Here is a 20994-nt window from a genome sequence, read left to right on the forward strand (position 1 = left end):
AGAGCCAGTATTTTGATTTGATAAGAAAGGCCACCTAATTGTGACGTCTGTAGTCAACACACTATAAAGGACTACAATTCCCACGGGGCCTGTGCTAACGCCACAGTGATTGGCAACCTGTTGAGAGACGCCGTCGAGGAACAGTTTTTAACCGTAACGTAACACTCGTGCTCGTACCGTACATACAAACCGTACAAGTACCCTTTAAGTTGTAAAGTATAAGCATTATCACGAAAGAAAGAATACCTAAGTTGTTTGTTTTATTTGAGTTTTGCCTATTTCTTTTGAATATTGTAAAGGCCTATTTTTCTTTGTTGCATGTGCAAAAGTTTGTTATTTTATTTTGAGCAAACACATTACAACATCTTCTCAGGCCTATTCAACTGGCGGCCCGCGGGCCAGATGCGGCCCAGAACCAACTCCCGAGTGGCCCAGCCTCCCGTAGCCAAATTCCTACACTAGTACAGACCTTGAACGCAACACTCCGCGTTTCATAGAAACCACCAAACCACAACGTAACACGTTTTTTGAAAGTGCATCTAGTGGTGCTAGTAACGGTGGTCCTATGATAGCAACTCTAAAACATGTCTCTCTCAACTCTGAAGCGTAAACAGAGACAAAACGGTCATTGATCTTGTGGAGCAGATCCAAGTCAAGCTGGACCTTTTCGCGACCAACTTGCGCACGGGTCGGATGCTGCATTTTCCGACGCTCCCCAAACACATCACATCTCCGGCACAAATCATGGATGTGATGACAGATTTCATTGCGAGGTTGGAAGAGAACTTTGCCGGTCGATTGGATGGACTTGCTCTGCCCACAGAGGTGATGATGGGCTTTGCCAGAGACCCCTTCACTGTTGCAATAGAGGGGGACGTATCAACCCGAGCAAAGGAAGTGGTCCCCTGCATCGACAAGGGGAAATATACACTGGAACTTATTGACATGCAGCGCACTAACGGGCCAGCAAAGTTTTGGAGTGATGTCAAAAAACAACAGTTCCCTAACGTTCAGAAAGTAGCGATCTGTGTGCTCAGTATGTTTGGATCAACATACACATGTGAATCAAGCTTTTGACACATGAACTCAATCAAAAGTAGCACTCGCTGCTCCCTGACTGACAGCACTCTTCACCAATGTCTTAGGATTGCATTGACATCCTATGAGCCAAAAATCACTGCTCTTGTTCAAAACAAAAAATGTCCCTTCTCCTATTGAGTAAGTCAGCGATGACAAATCACAAATTAGGTGATAGTAAGCACCTAGTTTACTATAGTAGGCGTGTAGTATTCATTCATATAGTTACCCGTATTCCTTGTTATGGGTTTGTGCACTGAAGGGTAACTTCATACCAAAACGTATGATTTTTTTGCTATTACTTGAAAAGAAAAAAATAGTATTGCTACAGTACTACCTCTTTGTGTTGCATTGGAGCTCTTTAGCTGTGTTTTTTGTATGTGAGGACATTTATTAAGACTGCTATTATTGTATTCAGTAAATGCACTTTGGGATGTGCCTGGTTCAAAAAACATAACCTGAATATTTGACTTCTAAAGCAAACAAATGTAATGCTACAACTGTGCACTTTTTTTCAGATTCTGTTAAATTAATGCTAATTTGTTGTGTTTTTATGCACTTTTTGACCTACCTTTTGTTAGATGAACAATGAAAAAAAATTGCATGTTTTTCATCGCAGTAATATGTGTTGGTTTAAAATGTGTCACTACCCGCTTTATACAGGCCGCTGAATGTCTGGCCCAGCTGAATTTTGTAATTGTAAAATCTGGCCGAACTGAATATTTAGTTGAATAGCCCTGTTCTAAACCATCGGAGGCCAAGCAGCACTTCAAACTGTGAGTAATTTAAGGAAAGAAACGAGTTACAACTGTCTGTTTAATGTGTCTAGTGGCTTGATGGAAAAACAAGGAAAGAAGCCACGACATTGTTAAAAGCTCTCGTGACGGACAAATCCGTGTGGAATTAAATGGTTGCCAACATATTATTATAATGAATGAAATACTCTTGGAAATGAATGGATACGAGCGGATGTGAATCGTGAGTTTACAAATCGTGGACTTCATAGTAAACAAGGAAGGACTGCATTGACTTTCTGGATTGTGACAAATTGGATCTGTGGAAAAAGGCTTGTGCCGCATGTTGTGGATGTTGCAATACAGTACAGTCTAAATGCTGGAAGTGGAATAAATTCGCTTATGAATAAAGTGTGGAACGTAACTCAAGGAGCGCATCTTGAAAAGCGCTTTAATAAGTTTGTCTATCTGGCTCACTGCCGCGGATCCAAGCCGCACACTAACAAAGCGCAACATTAAAATAAGGACAGCTGTTTACAAGTGGATGTTTAATGACAATAAAGCATAACAATGGCTGAAAAGGAAAATGTGGAAACGAATGAAACTCCTATGGACCCAAACGGGAATGAACGTGAAGTGCCTGTGGAAAATGCTGACGTCAGACCAAAAAAAAACAACAAGACCTACAGAAAAGGCTTTGGAAGATAAGCTGGCGCGGTTAATTTTAAAAAAGGAGAACGAAATTGGGTCAAGTCTCAAGGGAAAAAAATTAGATTGATTCACTCATGATTGATTATGGGAATATCATTGAGATCCAAGGTTGTCGTGGGGTTTTTCAAATACTCTCCAAAGAGTTTTCAAACTCACATTACTCAGTGCAAGAAATGCTGTCGGAGCAAGAACAAGAAAGTGATCATGTTGACTGGTATCTCCCAAAAATTGCATATTTCAATGAGTTTCAAGATGTGATGAAGAAATGGTTAGCTTGAGCTGCCTCCTTTGAGCATGTGCGTCCTTCTGACCATGGTTCATATACTGCACATATGTCAAGTCCACATAAAGCAATATCAGTGGGCATGATAAGCAAAAAAGGTAAAAGTTCTAATGGCAGCAATAAATCTTCAACAGCTTCATCAGTAAGAAGAAAGGCAGAGGCAGAGAGAGCTGTGCTCATATCACGCGCTGCTGCCTTATCACAGAAACACTCATTTGAAAAACAAGAAGCTGACCTGGAAGCAATGAAAGCCAATATCAGAGCTAAAATGGAAAAGCTTGAGCTTCAAACTGATATTGATGCTGCAACAGCCAAAATTAAAACATTGGAAGCTTCTGAGGATGATGACTCTGACCCTGACCCTCTTGTGGGGGAGGAGCAGTATGACACGGGTCAGCCAGATGAAAACGATGATTTTCAGGATGAAGAGAACCAAGGAAAACCTGTGGAGAAGGACAATAAAAAGAGTTTCATATACTCAAATGTAATGGACTCAAGTCATGCAGCCCCTAGTGGTCATGTCCAAGTATTACAACCAGGGCCCACAACAAGGACAGCAGCATCAACACAGCAGCATCACTCCATCCAAGTCAGACAAAGCTCTCGGACAGAAAGCAATGTCTTTATTCAAGTAATGCAGCGACAAAACGAAATCACTGAAATGCTAATGAAGGAGCAACGCTTAACTTTACTCCCATCCAGAGAAATACCCATCTTTAAAGGAGATCCATTACAGTACCTTTCATTCATCAGAATGTTCGAACATACAATAGAAGATAAAACTGACTGTTAGCAGATTTAGACTTAAACCTTTTGTCTCCTGCAGCAGAAAGGTGAATAATCTCAGTCGTTCAAGTTTAGCCATTCATCACGGCGTTATTTATTTTAGGCACACATCTCAAGAGGCTTGAGGACAGACAGAGAAGGGGCGTGACTTCCAACGGTCTTATACCCTAGGTAGTGACATCATCAATCATGTGGTACAGCAGCTAACCAATGAACACAGTTAGTAGTCGCAGCTACTTACATAGACAATGTGGTGCACAGTAATAATATAAGTCATATACAATATACATATATCTATGTCATATTCTAACACTCCCACTTATTACTTATGTGCTTCTGTACATCTGTTCATATTTATAACAAAACAAATGGAATACATGGTACACTCCAATGTGGATTTCTTCAACACATTTTTTTTTTTATGCACCAAACATAGCAACTGCAAACTTTTTCAGTTTTATTTTGGACACAGGTTTAGTCATGACATCTGCTACCATGTCGTCCGTAGGGCAATAAATCAAAGACATCTTTTCTTCCCTTATGGTAGACCTGATGAAGTGGTACTTGATGTCCACGTGTTTACACCTTTGCCTACACACCGGATTCCTGACTAATGCCATCGTCCCCTGATTGTCCTCATTGATGACTGTCTTCCTGTACACATAGGTATCCATACCTGCCAGCAGCTGCTCCAAGTAGATACACTCTTGTATTGTTAAAGCAAGCGCCATGTACTCAGCCTCGCATGTCGACAATGCTACTGTGGGTTGTTTCTTGCTTCTCCAAGAGACAAGTGAACTGTCTTTGGTCAAGCCCACACAATACCCTGTCGTACTGCGTCTGTCGCCTGTATCTGCAGCCCAGTCAGCGTCACTATATGCCACTAGACCCAGTTGCTCGCTGCTCTTTTTGAAACAGAGCTGTTTATCTGAGGTCCCCCTGAGATAACGCAACACATGTTTCACGGTAACCCAATGTTCATCTGAAGGTTCCGCAAAATTCTGTGATAGTTTTCCTACCACAAAACACAAGTCTGGACGTGTACAGGTCGTCAGGTAGATAAGGCTGCCGACAGCCTCTCTGTACATCGTCACATCTGCCATCTTGGGCGCGTCTTCGGTGTAGTCCAACTTTTGATCACAAGGTGTCTCTCTCACCCTACACTCGCTCATATCAAAACGTTCCAGTATCTTTGAAACATATTTACTTTGCGATACTGTAACGCAGTCATTCGACTGGTTGAAATCCATCCCCAAAAAGTGCTTTACCCTCCCCAAATCCTTCATCTTGAATTTGTTAGAAAGCATGCTTTTTACTTTCTCTAGACACTCGATGTTGCTTGCTGCGATGATAAGGTCATCAACCCAGATAGCAATAATTACTTTTGCTTCTTTAGATTCTTTTGCATAAATGCAATGGTCTGCCTGGTTCTGGGTGAAATAGTCATCCGTTAAGCATTTGTGCAACATCTCGTTCCAGTTACGCCCAGATTGCTTTAAGCCATAAATCGACTTCTCCAGCTTACAGACAAGCTTTTCTCCCTCCTTTACATACCCCTCAGGTTGTTCCATGTAAATATCCCGATCGATGGGAGCATGGAGATAAGCGGTTTTTACATCCATTTGATGCAAGATCAAATCCTCTTGGGCTGCCTTCTGCATTAGCACCCGTATGCTAGTCAGGTTAGCTGTTGGTGAAAACGTTTCACCATAATCTATTCCTGCCCGCTGACTATAGCCTTTTGCTACAAACCTAGCCTTGTGTTTGTCGTTTCCGTCAATGTCCCCTTTAATTGAGTAGACCCATCTACCTCCCACTGCTTTCCTGCCTTCTGGCAATTCAGTCAGGGTAAACGTATGGTTGTCCTCAAGGGACTTGATTTCCTCATCCATCGCTTTACCCCATTTTCCAGATTCAGTGGATGTCATGGCCTCTTTAAAAGTCAGAGGTACACCACAAATTGCTTTGTAGCAATAGTCTACACTGATGAGTGTACTGTCGTCCTCCTCAGTCTCTCCCTGAGCATAGTCTTTAAGGTACCCCGGGGCTTTACGCTCCCTCCTGGGATATCTCACACTGTCTGAGGCATGTGGCGTCACCCTAGAGTGCTCCTCGCCATCATCCTCTCGTGCAGACTGTGGACCGTCAGTCAGTACAACACCAGGCTGTGTGGTCTCTACCTCTCCCTCAGAGTCTCTCTCTAGGTCCAGCTCTAACAGCTGTGTCTGAGTCTCGCTCTCACAAGTTGTCTTAGTGACAAACTTCACCAACCTGTGTTTCTGCACTCTCTCCCTGTCGGGGTAGTAGATTAGGTAGGCGGGACTGCCCTTGTCATGCCCGACAAAACGCCCCTTTTCACACCTAGAATCTAGCTTCCCCCTGTCCTGCTGGTACGCATAGCACACTGCACCAAATTTTTGCATGCTAGCCAAATTGCACTTTTTCCCGGACAGTGCTGAGTATGGTGTAGTGCCCGTGTGCTTATTAAAACACCGGTTCCTCGTATGCGCTGCTTCTTGGATAGCATAATGCCAGAGACTCTTAGGTAGCTCACTGTCAATGAGCATACACCTGGCCATCTCAAAGAGAGTGCGCCCTTCCCTTTCAGCAGTACCGTTCTGGTGAGGTGAATAGGGACAAGACGTCTCGTGTCTTATCTTGTTCTTCCTCAGTAGCGTTTTGAACTGCTTACTGGTGAACTCAGTTCCATTATCCGACCTGATGCATTTTACCGTCCCATAGGGAGCCACATCAGCCAGATAATTCTCAGTGGCTTGAGGTGTATCGCTCTTTGCTTTCAGGAAGTAAACGAACACTGCCCCTGTGTACACATCAGTGAATGACTGTAAATACTTAAAGCCATCAATGGACACATTGTTCATTGGACCAACTAGATCCGTATTCACCAGCTCAAGTGGTGATTTAACCTTGTCTGTCGGATCCCTGTTCCTTGTTTGTGTAAACTTCCCCTCAATACATACTGTACATTCTTTAGCAGGTTTACACTTAGTACCCTTGATATGCATGCCTTCGGTAACCTCCTGCAACTTTAAAACGTCTTCGTAATTGCAGTGCCCCATGATCTCATGCCATGTTTGAATATCATGGCTGACATGACACATATCATCATCACACTCGGTTGGTAAATAGTACATCCTCTTATGGACATAAATATTAAACCTCAAACCATTAGGTGATACTAGTACATCATTACCCTCTTTAAAGAATACCTTAGCACCGTTGGTGGTTGCAGACTTCACGGAGAAAAGTTCCTGGGGGTACGATGGGATGTATAATGCGTTCTTTAAGGTCACATTACGCCGTCGTCCCTCGCTGTCAACCAAACACACCTGTGCTTCTCCTCTGGCTCGTGCCACTCCGAAAGTACGCCTCCCGTCAGCTAACTCCATGGAGTGGGTCTCCGGCTTGAAGTTGGTGTCGAAACGCCGGAACTTTCTCTCGTCGTTGATTATGTGCGACGACGCTCCCGTGTCGACAAGCAATCCCTTCTGGTGGGTCCGCATCTGCTGTCCCAGTAGGCTGGCACCTCCTGTTTGCACCTTGAAGGTGCAGTCGTCTCGTCCCGCAGCATGTCCACCACCGGTCCGATGTCCGCCGCCATCTTGTGCGTGTGCCCTCCGGGCGCCATCTTGTTGACGATTCTTCTTTGTGCACGCGTTGTCCGTGTGCCCATTGCTCTTGCAATGACTGCACCACGCTCTCTTGGTGCATTCGTCTTTCCGGTGGCCCGTCTCTCCGCATCGCCAACACACCAGCCCGTTGCGCTCACCTTCCTCGGCTCGGGGGAAACATTTGGCAAGCTTTTTCCCCGGCGTCGCCTGGGCCTTCAGCACTCGTTCGTCCATCACGTCCGAGGCTGAATCTGTGTCTTCTGCGGCCTCAAAGTTCCTTAGCTTCGCCTTGAACTGTCCCAACGTCAGCTCCGTATCTCCGTGTGTCACAAGTAATGTGAACGGCTTGTATTTCTCTGGTAAACCACGCATTACCATCGCCATCATCAATCCTTCACTCGGTGCTTCGCCAGCGTTCCTGAGTGCCGTGATGATCTGTTCCGCTCGGATAATATACTTCGTCATCGTCTCGTTGACCGTCTTCTTCAGCGCGGTTAACGTCATGTACAGAGTTACAATCCGTGGTCTGCCTCTACCGATAAAGTGTTCTCTCAAAACTTTGAGACTTTCTCGGCCTTGGTCCTTAGTGTCTCTGAATATAAGTCCAAGACTAGTATTATCGAGAAGTGGAGCCAACGCACAATATGCGTCCTCGTTCAGCTTCTCGTCCGCGATCCGCTCCTCCGCGGTCCGGTCTCCCGTAGGTGCTCGTAGGATCGTTTCTTTCAATCCTACTCCATGCATACAGCACAGCATCCTTTCCTCTCAGAGCTCGTATTCCTCTGCGTTCCCGTTGAATGAGGGCCATTTACTTCTGTGGGAGTTTGCCATGTCTTTCTGTGTTGTCGCTCCCGGTAGCTCAGCTTAGCGCCCTGTTAGCTTAGCTTTAGCTTCCCTGCTAAACTTAGCTTTAACACGCGGCTGCTAACTAGCACTCTTAGCGCGTACTCCCGAACTTGAGAATCATTCGTCGTTATCTGGGCCCATAACCTGTTAGCAGATTTAGACTTAAACCTTTTGTCTCCTGCAGCAGAAAGGTGAATAATCTCAGTCGTTCAAGTTTAGCCATTCATCACGGCGTTATTTATTTTAGGCACACATCTCAAGAGGCTTGAGGACAGACAGAGAAGGGGCGTGACTTCCAACGGTCTTATACCCTAGGTAGTGACATCATCAATCATGTGGTACAGCAGCTAACCAATGAACACAGTTAGTAGTCGCAGCTACTTACATAGACAATGTGGTGCACAGTAATAATATAAGTCATATACAATATACATATATCTATGTCATATTCTAACACTGACAATTACAAAGACAGGCTGTTCTTTCTAGAGCAGTATACAGAAGGCCAAGCTAAAGACTTGGTAAAAAGTTGCCAATACATGGATTCTAAAAAGGGCTTTTTGGAAGCCAAAAGACTGCTCCAAGAGAACTATGGACATCAACTCTTAATCGCAGCAGCTTGTTTGGACAAAATGTTGAATTGGAATGCCATCAAGAGTGAAGATAGAAATGCATTGCATTCTTATGCTATCTTTCTTCGTGGATGTTGCAACACAATGGAAGATGTTGAGTTTTTGGATGAAATGAATAGCACATTAAACATGAGAAATGTGATCATGAAACTCCCATTTAAAATTAGGGAAAAGTGGAGAACAACTGCATATGCATATTATGAACACAATAAGACAAGAGCAAAGTTTCCAATATTGGTCGACTTCATTGAAAAGCATGCACGCATTGTATCAGAGCCCATGTTTGGAGACATACAGGATGTCATGCCAAAAAGGGATATTAAAGTGTACAAATCACCCAGCAATAAGCCTGCTCATGGTTATAAGGGAAGTAGTTGTGTTACTGTGACAAGCCCAGGAGTCAATGAAGAGCAAAAACCTTTCCAAAACATCAAATCAGACCATAAAGGCATTACTGTTCAGAAGCGATGTGTATTTTGTGCAGGAGAACACTCCTCTGAAACATGTAAGATGAACAAAAAATCTCACAATGAAAAGATTGACTCCTTAAAAGCACAAGGAATTTGCTTCGGCTGTCTAACGAAAGGACATCTCAGCAAAGACTGTCAGAAAAGAATGAAATGTGAAGTTTGTTCAATGAAACATCCAACAATATTGCACATCTACAAGAAAAGGATTGAACAAAAAGACAGCTCTGATAAATACACCCAAGCAGCTTCTGTAAGTAGTGCATTAGTCTCTTTAAATGGCAGATTGTGAAATCGGGTTGCTTATAGGAACAAATGCACCCAAGCTAATGGAGCCGTGGAAAATAATAAACAATCAAAATGGAGGACCCTTTGCCGTTAAGACAGTCCTAGGTTGGGTTGTGAATAGGGGTGTAACGGTATCCGTATTCGTCCCGTACCGTCACGGTTCGGACGTCACGGTTCGGCACATGCAGTCACGAGGTGAATACGCCTTTTTTTGTGAGTGGGAAAAAAGTCTGTCACTCAGGGCAGTATTACACTATATATAATCCAGGGGGCGGTATTGCGCCTAAAAGCCAGCTGCCCGTAAATAACAAATGAAGAACAAGAATAAAACACAACAAAACGAACACAATACATGAAGAAGAAAAGTTAGTAGCTATGGCGAGTTCACACAACACACAGGAGCTAGAAGACCCACAGGCTTCTTTTAAATCAGGTGTGTGGGAACATCTCGGTTTCCCTGTGGACTACAACAATGATGGGGTGCGAGTTGTGGATCGGACGAGGACGGTGTGTCGGCGTTGTTCGACAGCGGTGCGGTATGCTAGTGTAGTAACACGTCGTTCAAACATGCTCAATCACATCCGAGTCAGTCTCAGTCCCCAGCGAGAGGCTTTTCTTGACGGCAGGGGACATGGTTACCGCCAACAGATCTGCCCTCACTACTGACAACGTAGACAAACTAATCTTTTTGAAGAAAAACTTGAAAATAGAGTAAAGCTTGAGTACCTTTATTTAGGCATAATGGCCTCACACACTCACAAGTTAATTACACATGTTAGACATTGCTCCTAAAGGTACAGATTTAATTTTGTTTTATATTTATCATTGTATTTATTTTTATATTTTGACATCAGGAGATGTTATACAGTTCTGTATTGCCTTTTATTGATTGAAACACTTTCTTATTATTTATTTTTATATTTTCAAGACATTCTTTTTAGTTGTACAGCTTATTTAACCTTTTTGTTTGACATCAGCCATTATAAATAATATGGCCATCTGAGTGTGTGTGTGTTACTGTTTGTGGTTTGTTTTTAACTGTGTAATACAGTTAATGATTCCAAATGTTGGAGTTCCTTATTTTCACACCAAAACTTGCACTACTGTTAAAAAAAAATAACAGCAAAAAAAACTATGTATTTGGGACTTTTTGTTGTTGTACCGAACCCGTACCGAACCGTGACCCCCAAACCAAGGTATGGACCGAACCGGGACTTCTGTGAACCGTTACACCCCTACAGTAGTTGTGAATAGACTGAATCAGGAAACCACTGAATCTGAGAATACTTCATGTGCTGTTATTAATCGGATATCAGTGACAGATTTAGGTGAGCTGCTGGTGCAGCAATACAACCATGAATTTCTAGAGAAAGGTTGTGATGAGAAGAAAGAGATGTCAGTTGAAGACAAACAATTTTTAAAGATCATGTCAGATTCAGCTCAAATCAAAGATGGACATTATCAGCTTGAACTTCCATTTAAACAGAAGAATATCATGATGCCAAACAATCGCAAACTTGCAGAGCAGAGAGCAGAATCATTAAAAAGGAAATTCAAAAGGAACAAAGTTTTCCATGATGAATATAAAACATTCTTGGAGGCTGTGATAGCAAAAGGTCACGCTCAGCCACTGCCCCAAGAGCAGATCAAATCTGAGAGTGGAAAGGTGTGGTACATACCACATCATGGGGTTCATCACCCAAAGAAGGGCAAGATTCGTGTAGTGTTCGATTGTTCCGCATCTTATCAAGGATATTCATTAAATGACAAGCTTATTCAGGGTCCCAATCTTACCAACACGCTACTTGGTGTGCTCATTCGATTCAGACAAAAACAGATAGCTTTCATGGCTGATGTCGAGGGGATGTATCATCAGGTCAAGGTGGCTCCTGCTGATCAAGATTATCTTTAATTTCTTTGGTGGCCAGGAGGAGATGTCAGTTTACCTCTCGCTGAGTACAGGATGACAGTACATCTATTTGGTGCTACTTCATCAGGAAGTTGTGCAACCTATGCTCTCACTAAAACCGCTGAAGACAACAAAGATGATTTCTCTGCAGAAGCTGTTGACACTGTCGGAAGAAATTTCTATGTTGACGACTGCTTAAAATATGTCGCTTCTGCTGATCAAGCTGTGAAGTTATGTGAAGAACTCAAGGATCTTTGTGCAAAGGGAGGTTTCAATCTGACAAAGTGGACAAGCAACAGTAAAACTGTGCTTGCCTCCATCCTAAAGAGTGAAAAACCCAAAGAGGTAAAAAACCTGGACTTAGAGACCCAAGACAATCTTCCAATAGAAAGAGCCCTAGGGATACAGTGGCATGTGGAGGAAGATATTTTCAAGTTTCAAGTCTGCTTAAAATCTCAAACCAGCCACAAGGAGAGGCATCCTTTCAACAGTCTGCTGTGTATGACCCACTTGGATTTCTTTTACCATTTATCTTCACTGCAAAGCATGTCCTACAAGAGTTGTGCAAACTCAATTGTGGGTGGGACGAAGAAATCCCGGAGGCTCTCAAGAAACAGTGGCAAAGATGGCTCATGGGATTAAAGCAGATAGAAAGCTTCAAGATTGATCGAGGTATCAAACCAAAGAATTATGGACAAATTAAATCTGCACAATTGCACCATTTCAGTGATGCAAGCGAGATTGGATACGGTGTTGTCACCTACCTTAGGATGATAAATGAAGATGAAGACGTTCACATATCCTTCATGTCAGGAAAGTCACGTGTCGTGCCTCTGAAAAAGGTCACTGTCCCAAGATTGGAGCTCACAGCAGCAGTACTGGCAGTACGCATGGACAAGATGATCAGAACCGAGCTGCAAATCCCATTATGCAAATCTGTTTTCTGGACTGACAGTACATCTGTTCTGAGATACATCATGAATGAAACGCTAAGGTTTCAGACATTTGTAGCAAACAGAATAAGTCTGATCTGAGAAGCAACAGCAACATCACAGTGGAAATACATCAACACTAAACTGAATCCAGCAGATTATGCATCTCGGGGATTGGCAGCAGAATCGTTCCTGAAATGTGAGACTTGGATAAATGGTCCATTGTTTCTGAAAAAACCTGAGGAAAAATGGCCGGAGTTTCCGGACGCACTTAAAATGGTCAATGACAGCTATCCTGAGGATCCAGAGATGAAGAAGGAAAAATTCAACGTGAACCCAACCATTGCAACTGACCTAAATGCCACAAGCAAGCTAGTGCATCACTACTCTGATTGGAGGAAACTGAAAAGAGCAGTTGCATGGTTCCTTCAAGTAAAACATATCTTGCTGCTTTTTAAGTAAGAAGAGGAAGGAAGTTACTTCTACTCAAGCAAAATAACCAAATCGAATAAAGCTGATTGAGAAGCAGATGAGAGTGTTTAAAGACTCTGAGAGGTCTCACACTCTCTAAGGATGACTTGGATAAGGCTGAAGCAGCATTGTTGTGTTTCTGTCAAAAACAGTCTTTTCCAGAGGAAGTGGAAACTTTGGAAAGGGGAAAACCTATCAAAGGAAGTAGTACACTGTATAAATTGGATCCAGTGTACGAAGAATGAACTGTTAAAGGTTGGAGGAAGGCTAAATAAAATGGCAATGCCTGAGGAAGCAAAGCACCCAACCATTCTTGGAAAACACCACCATGTCTCTAAAACCATACTTCGAGATATTCATCAACAAGTTGGTCACAGTGGAAGGAATCATGTTATCCAGGTCCATACCTGTCTAACAACCAGAGCGGTGCACTTGGAAGTAGCTCATTCGTTAGATACAGATTCATGCATTAATGCCTGCAGACGTTTCATCAGCAGAAGAGGACAAGTATTGGAGATGAGGTCAGACAATGGGACTAATTTTGTTGCCACTGAAAGAGAGCTGAAGGAATCTATAAAAGAGTGGAATCTGAGCACAATAGAACCAGCCCTCCAGCAAAAGGATGTGAAATGGACCTTCAATCCTCCTTACGGAGCACATCATGGCGGAGTATGGGAAAGACTAATCCGGCTTGTAAAGAAAATTCTGCTATCCATCACAAAACAACAAACACTTGATGACGAAAGCCTTTCAACAGTTCTGTGTGAAGTTGAAGGAATTCTCAACAGCCGACCAATAACTACAGTGTCAAATGATCCAAATGACTTGGAACCTCTCACACCCAACCATTTGCTGCAGCTCAAGGTCAAACCTTTGTTGCCCCCAGGCTTATTCCATCAGCAAGATACATACTCAAGACGCCGCTGGCGACAAATGCAGTACATAGCAAATTTGTTTTGGACCAGATGGATCAAAGAATATCTACCACTTTTGCAAGAAAGACAGCAATGGAATCGCATTAAAAGGAACTTCATACCTGGAGACATCGTAATAATCATTGATTCGAATGCACCTCGTGGATCCTGGTTAATGGCAAGAGTTATGGAGACGCGTCCTGGATCTGGAGGACTGATTCAGAGTGTTCTTCTTAAGACAAAAACCAACACGCTGGAAAGACCAATAAGCAAAATATGCCTACTGGTGCCTGCCTTAGAATAAGGAAATAACTGAAGATGGACAATTAAGACACCCTGTCTATCTCAAATAGAAAATGAAGACTGACTTTGTCTGGCTCTTTTTGAATTTTTGTTTATTGTTATTAAAGATGCCCATAACAATAGGGGCCGGTATTTTAGAGCCAGTATTTTGATTTGATAAGAAAGGCCACCTAATTGTGACGTCTGTAGTCAACACACTATAAAGGACTACAATTCCCACGGCGCCTGTGCTAACGCCACAGTGATTGGCAACCTGTTGAGAGACGCCGTCGAGGAACAGTTTTTAACCGTAACGTAACACTCGTGCTCGTACCGTACATACAAACCGTACATGTACCCTTTAAGTTGTAAAGTATAAGCATTATCACGAAAGAAAGAATACCTAAGTTGTTTGTTTTATTTGAGATTTGCGTATTTCTTTTGAATATTGTAAAGGCCTATTTTTCTTTTTTGCATGTGCAAAAGTTTGTTATTTTATTTTGAGCAAACACATCGCAACATCTTCTAAACCATCGGAGGCCAAACAGCACTTCAAACTGTGAGTAATTTAAGGAAAGAAACAAGTTACAACTGTCTGTTTAAGGCGTCTAGTGGCTTGATGGAAAAACAAGGAAGGAAGCCACGACAGTGTCCTTCATGTCAAGTTAGCTATCTACGATCCCTTATCTTTATAGCAGCAGAGGAAGTAACTGTCCGTAATTGGATATGTCATTAGGTGTTTTTAATCAAGCTTGTATTGTGCACTGAGCTGTATGATGCCCCCTTTAAAAAAACATTTTTTAGATAACATAGCAATGTTGTGCAAAATTACATACACTTATCCCATGTCAGAATTAACATTTCTAAAAAAAGAAAATATATGCTTTTTAATACTGAAAGCCTTCTTATACTTTCTCACTAAAATCACACTTGGCATCACATGTCAAATCCCTGTTCAAATGTTTTTTTCCTTGAGATTAACCATCAAACACATTTTATGTACCAAATACTACTATACTATTATAAAAACACTATAGAAGTAAGATATTCTTTTTAATTTTGTTCAAATAGCAGTGTGAGCCAAATTATATTCAAAATTGAACTGTCCTTTTTCTTAATTTTGTCTTCCCTTCGCATCTTTTGTCCTGGTTTGACCTGTTTGTAGTGAATATAGCATAAAATCACCCAAATCTGGGTTATACCTTTTAATCCAATTTAATTCTTTGCCAAAAGTTGTACTTATCTTCTTGGCATTTATTGTCAATCAACCTCATTTTCACAGAGTTAAAAAAGGCAAACATTTCAATTATTTTGACTACTACTACTACTAATATTACTACTACTACTACTACTACTACTTGAGAGGAAAGGAACATAGAGAATGTTTCTGTGTGTCCCGCCCCTTAGCCCATCACGTACAATGTCTTGGAGCGCTAGCCAATAGAAGCAAAAGTGTTAACTGGTTATGTCATTATGTTACCGAAGTAAACAAAGGACTACAATCCAACTGTTCAGGCAGGGGGAGAGTGTGTGGGAGAGAAACTCCCTCTGGTGTGAACTTTGGGAAATGCAGACCAAACCTATAACACACCACAGGAAAGATGAAACCCCCCAAAAGCACAATAGTTCCCCTTTAAGTCTGATACTTCTCAGTCCTCAGTTTGAATCTTTGGTTCCCCTGCATGTGGATGCACTGATCCCAGGTTTTAATGGAGGCGTTATTCTGTTTCTCAGGTGTGCCGTCTGGAGCAGACCTGGACGGCATTACGGCAGCGACACACAGAGGGCGCTATTCTCTACGAGAAAACTCTAAGGCCCTTTATGAAGAGTCTGAATGACGGGAGAGGTAGGGGTCCCATTTAACAAAAAACACGTACTATTATTCAATCATTGAAATATGATTTATATACCCGAATGTCACAAATTACAAATGTGTCTGATCTGGCTTTACAGTGTGTACAGCATTACTAGGGGCTGGTTGAAGATAAGCCTGAGCCAGCCCAAACGATGTGCTTTATCAAAAAGGAGGGCATTGAAGGCTAAGAGAATAATTTGAAATTGTATTCTGTATTTTATAAGGAGCATGTGCTGTGCAGTGCAGCTAATACAGCAGTAACATGATCTTGTTTCCCAGTGTTTGTCAATACACATGTGCAGCAGTAGACTTTTTGATACAGCCGGAAAATCCAGCCTTGAAGTAAAAAATGCAAAGTCTAGTTCTTTTCAGCAAATGTTTTGTGTGGCCTGATTGTTACAATGTTAACTCTGTGTATGTCTGTCCTCCAGAAAGCTGTCCGCTGTCCAACACCAGCTTCCCCCACGTCCTACCCCTCCTTTCTCTGCTGGAGAAGAGCATGGCGGTGGGTGAGGGGACAGAGCCGTGGGAGGTGGCGGAAGCCGGGGTGGATGTGGTCATGTTCCACCTGGGGGCGGCGAGGACCATCGCTCAGCTCGGGGGAGTCTACCGCTCCAACGCTGAGAGCAAACTACAAGGTAAGAGAGTAGAGAGAGATGCGCTGTTGATCAAAACTTGTCAGAATTCAAGACATTGCTGAATAGCAGACATTTTGCGAAGACTTTGAACTTTCTGACTTTGGTCGCTAATGGTGGTGATAACAAAAAAGATATCGTTTCTATTGGTTAGCACTTTTATACATTGTACATGACACGCGGTTGGCCAATCACAACAGAGCCGGCCAGCTAACCAATCAGAGCAGACTGGGCTCTGGTTTCAGACAGACGGTGAAAAGAGGTGCTGCAGCGCAGTATGAGAAAAATAAAGAGCTTTTTGAACATTGAAGCATGGAGACATGTCACAGGAGAGACAACATATTAATATCAACCTGAAAGTGAGCATAATAAAGCCCCTTTAATACTTTTTATTTAACTGAATCACATCACTTTTAACTAGGGTTGCACCGAATGGGAAATTCTTGGCCGAAACCGATACCGAAAATAGGAAACAGTTGGCCGAAAACTGAAAGCCGAAAGGCCGAAAATGATTAATAGAAATATATATATATAATGTATACATTTTTTACCAATGTTGTTCAGCTACCTGATTATGGAAAAAGACATGATTATGGCAAAACTTAACTTAAATAATAATCACTATTATGGGTCCATAAAACATTTATTCAGCACTTTTGAATGCATACAGTACATTAATTCCAAGTCAAGTGCATTTTCTTTTCTCTATAGGATAACTACAACAAAGTGCATTCAGAACAAAGCCAAGGTGCTTTAAAACTGCATAAACATCTAGGCCAGTAGGCCTACTACAAAATAGTGTAAATAAAGACTAACAGCCAGGCCTTCAACAACAACAAATGCACCTATAAGTGCATGCATACAAATGTGCAAACTGGATAAATCCACATGAATGTAACTATTTACAAATGAAATTACAATTGAATTTCATAAGCAAAGTAGTAAACATTGTATAAAGATACATAAAGTGAAAACTGGATACAAAATCCACAATCAATTACAAATTAAATTACAATTTCAAGAATCTGCAAATAAGGTGGTCTGTCCTCATGAGCAATGTAAACAACATTGTATCATTTAGATACCAAAAGTACAATATATTGAACACTGTGCTGCTGTCATTTCCCCCTAATGATAACCTGAGATGGTGAATTATAACTCACAATGAAAATTGTTCAGGAAAGTGGGTATAGAGTAGACATGTAGAACTAGATAAGCTTATGATAAGCCAGCCTTGTCTACTTATTAAGGAAAAGTGGGAGGTTCTTTTTAATGAACAGTAGCTTCTCTGCTTTATCAGCCATAAGTCTGTTCCTCTTCTCATCGAGTACATGAGAGGCAGCGCTGAACAGTCTCTCGCTGTCAGTGCTTGTGATTTGATCTTACTCCGCATATTTGTCCGGGTGTTTTGATTTCAAGTAGTGGAGTAATCCCGAAGTGGTGAAAGTCTTTGCAGTTACACCCCCTCGAGAAATGTCAGCTGAACACGTTTTACAAATCGCAATCTGCGCCTCTTTCTCTGATATTTTAAAATATCTCCAAGCGCCAGACATGTTGGCTGTGAGCCAGCCGCGAGCATGGTCCCGCGCCGTGCTTGTCGCCGCCTTTTGATTACGTCATCACAACAACACGTTAGCTTACCAACGTAACCCTGTTCCCTGACATTCGGTGATATTTTTTCGGTGCTAAAACCCTTTCGGCCGAAAGCCGAAACAGCCTTTTTAACCATTATCGGCCGATAATTTTCGGCGGCCGAATATTCGGTGCATCCCTACTTTTAACTTAATAATACAATTATGTAAACTCTGATGACAAAATTAATTGAATTGAAGTCAACTTATCTCGGTACTGTTTTTTTGCTTAGTTTTTTTATTAAACATTTACACAGCCAGAGGAGTGAGATGTCTGTTTCCAAGTTGTTTCTCCTGAATTTAGTATCAAAATAATGTATTTATTTTCTAGATAAGGTTAAAACTTATAAACTAAGAAAATCAGTTATTGAAATCAAATTGTGAACTCTGCAGTTGAAGATGGTAACCCCTTCTTGATTGGTTGCAGGTTTTCAGGGTCAGGCGGAGGTTCTGGAGCTCTTCCTGACCGATTTCCAGATGAGGCTGCTTTGGGGGAGCAGGGGAGCCGAGGAGAGCCAAGCTCTGCGATACGCCAAGTTTGACCAGGTGCTGACTGCCTTGTCCAACAGGCTTGAGCCACCTGTCAGACCACGCTGACCCCAGACCTGTTTTTGAATAACTGTTTTATCCGGGATGAGTGCTTTGTGTTCTTACAAAATCACTTTAATCTCATTTACCATTCAGCTTATTTACCAATTTTGATTTACATCACGCTATGTCCCAATATGTCAAAGCCAGAGAACTTCATCTAGCCCGTATGGAACCAAAATGTGAAGGGAATATATCAGTGTAAATATGTGCAACTGTGTCGAGTTATTTTGCTTTTCTTCTGCAGAAGAAACAGGAAGTCGTGGTAAATAGTTTCTGAAATGAGGCTGTGCCTTGGTCTGTTAGCTTAATGTATAGCAATGTTTTTATGTCTTCCTGAAGGCTGGACCTTCCTTAACAAAAAGACCATACAAAGTGTGTCATATTGTACAACGCAATAACAGAATAACGTTTTATCTCCATTTTCAATATTATGTTCATCATCATGTGTTTATCATAAGGATATTCTAATGTGAAGTAAATACATAATGTGATGTGATTAGTGGTATTTTGACCAGTGCTAGGGTCAGTTCACAACTCTTTTGTTTAAACTTCCCTTTTCTTACTCATTACTCTTACTTCTTTTAATACCACTATATGAATTGGAAGTGATTGAACTGACTCTAACCACACACGCACAGTACACAGGTACAGATCATGTCCATAACCTTATTAATAATGTCTAATATTTATCTGAAATGTAAATAAACATGTTTACCTCACTGTTTGGCAAATACTGTCACATTGTCTATCAGTTACAAGTGAGAATAAATGTGGGTTTTTTAATGTTCTTTGAGGTGATGAAATTGAGGTTGCAAATTCATCTGTATTGTTGCTAGATTTTGTGTGTATTTGGAATAAAGCACAAGGGGAATATATCACAACAACCTTTCCAAAATCAGGCCAAGTTTTTCAGATCAGTTTTTCCAGTCTGGCCAATTTAAATTCATTAAAAGTCCCATGCCATGGCCATTTCTACTGATCATAATTCCATTGTTGAGGTCTACTAGAATAGATTTACATTGTGCAATGTTCCAAAATCACATTGGTTTCTCATACAGCATCTCAGTCAGTATGTGTATTCACTCTGTCCTAAACGGCTTGTTGGAGCTCCTGCCCCCCCTCCCTTTGAGCCCACTGTGCTCTGATTGGTCAGCTCGCCCTACCCTGTTCTGATGAGTGAACCACCGTTACAGTGGAACATCAGTGATTATGTGTTACAATCAGTGCTTGAATTGGAATAAAAAAGGTGCCAGTACTCTAAATCAGCAACAAGTATTTGGCACAAAGTCATAGTATATCCTATAATGCTGGTGGGTTTGTCTCTTTACTGTATATTTTAGAAAGGCTCACTGTACTTAAACAAAATGACTCAGGGTGCATCTGAGATTAGAGGGGGTGCAGTGGTAAAGTACTATTTTTATAAGTGGGGAGTGGACCTGACACCCTCTAGTCTAGGGGGGTCCAGGGGCATGCTCCCCCGGGAACATTTTTTTTTAAATATTGAAGTTAGATGCATCAATCTGGTGCACTTTGAGAGCAAAATGAAGAGATATATGGATACTTCTCAACATCCATAAGGAAACAACTGTAAACAGATTTACTTTTTCTTTATGGATATAAAAGAAAGTAAAGCTTGATTAAATGACTCCTCGTCCCTGAGGCCACTACCAGTTTTTTGTGCCATTTTGCTGGATTTATTTGTCAATAGCGTTGCTGCACAAAGTGATAGCCCTCTAGTTTAAATCTACTACCCAAAAAGAAACAAATGGAGATGGGTTACTATTTAAAAAAAATTGCAAATCTATTTGGGAACAGTAGGGCTGGGCTTCAAATCCTATAGGGGGGTCCGGGGGCCTGCTCCCCCGGTAAGATTATTTTTTAAATGTTGGACTTAAATGCATCAATCTGATGCATTTTGAGGGGGAAATAAAGAGACTACACCCATATGAAACAAAAATGTATACATTTAAATAATCATAAAATCATAAGTACATGGCCATAACCATTAACATACAATATCCAATATGAAAAAACATTTAAACTTGTTTATTTATTTGTTTTTGGTTCATTTATAGTTGTGAGTGTGTCTGGGCTCCTGAATCGGCCTCTCCTGTCTCCCTCCTCTCCCCCCTGCTCCTCTTTGAGGCAACAGCAAAGACTAGTTTTAGCTCTCAACAAGTTTATCTTACCTTTTTTCACCTAGTTAACATTTTGTTTGTATTATTCATGCATATTTTACAAATCACTACCCCCTCAAATGGAAATATGTGTTTACATAAATGGTGACCGAACCGTTTGAGACCCACTGAGATAACTTA

General features: G+C 41.6%; 1 protein-coding gene across 2 annotated transcripts in view; it reads left to right on the top strand.

Annotated features, from left to right (window-relative positions):
• sh2d3cb (SH2 domain containing 3Cb) overlaps window positions 1-19395 on the top strand; it is a 68904-nt gene extending 49509 nt beyond the window's left edge. For both annotated transcript variants that reach the window (XM_079688140.1, XM_079688139.1), the window contains exons 10-12: window positions 15699-15810; window positions 16251-16457; window positions 18513-19395. In XM_079688140.1, the coding sequence (XP_079544266.1) occupies window positions 15699-15810; window positions 16251-16457; window positions 18513-18682 (489 nt within the window). In that variant the 3' untranslated portion in view covers window positions 18683-19395. The remainder of the gene's footprint in view (window positions 1-15698; window positions 15811-16250; window positions 16458-18512) is intronic.
• The last annotated feature ends 1599 nt before the right edge of the window (window positions 19396-20994 follow it).

Source organism: Notothenia rossii (genome assembly GCF_949606895.1).
Source record: "Notothenia rossii genome assembly, chromosome: 6".
Taxonomy (NCBI): Eukaryota; Metazoa; Chordata; class Actinopteri; order Perciformes; family Nototheniidae; genus Notothenia; species Notothenia rossii.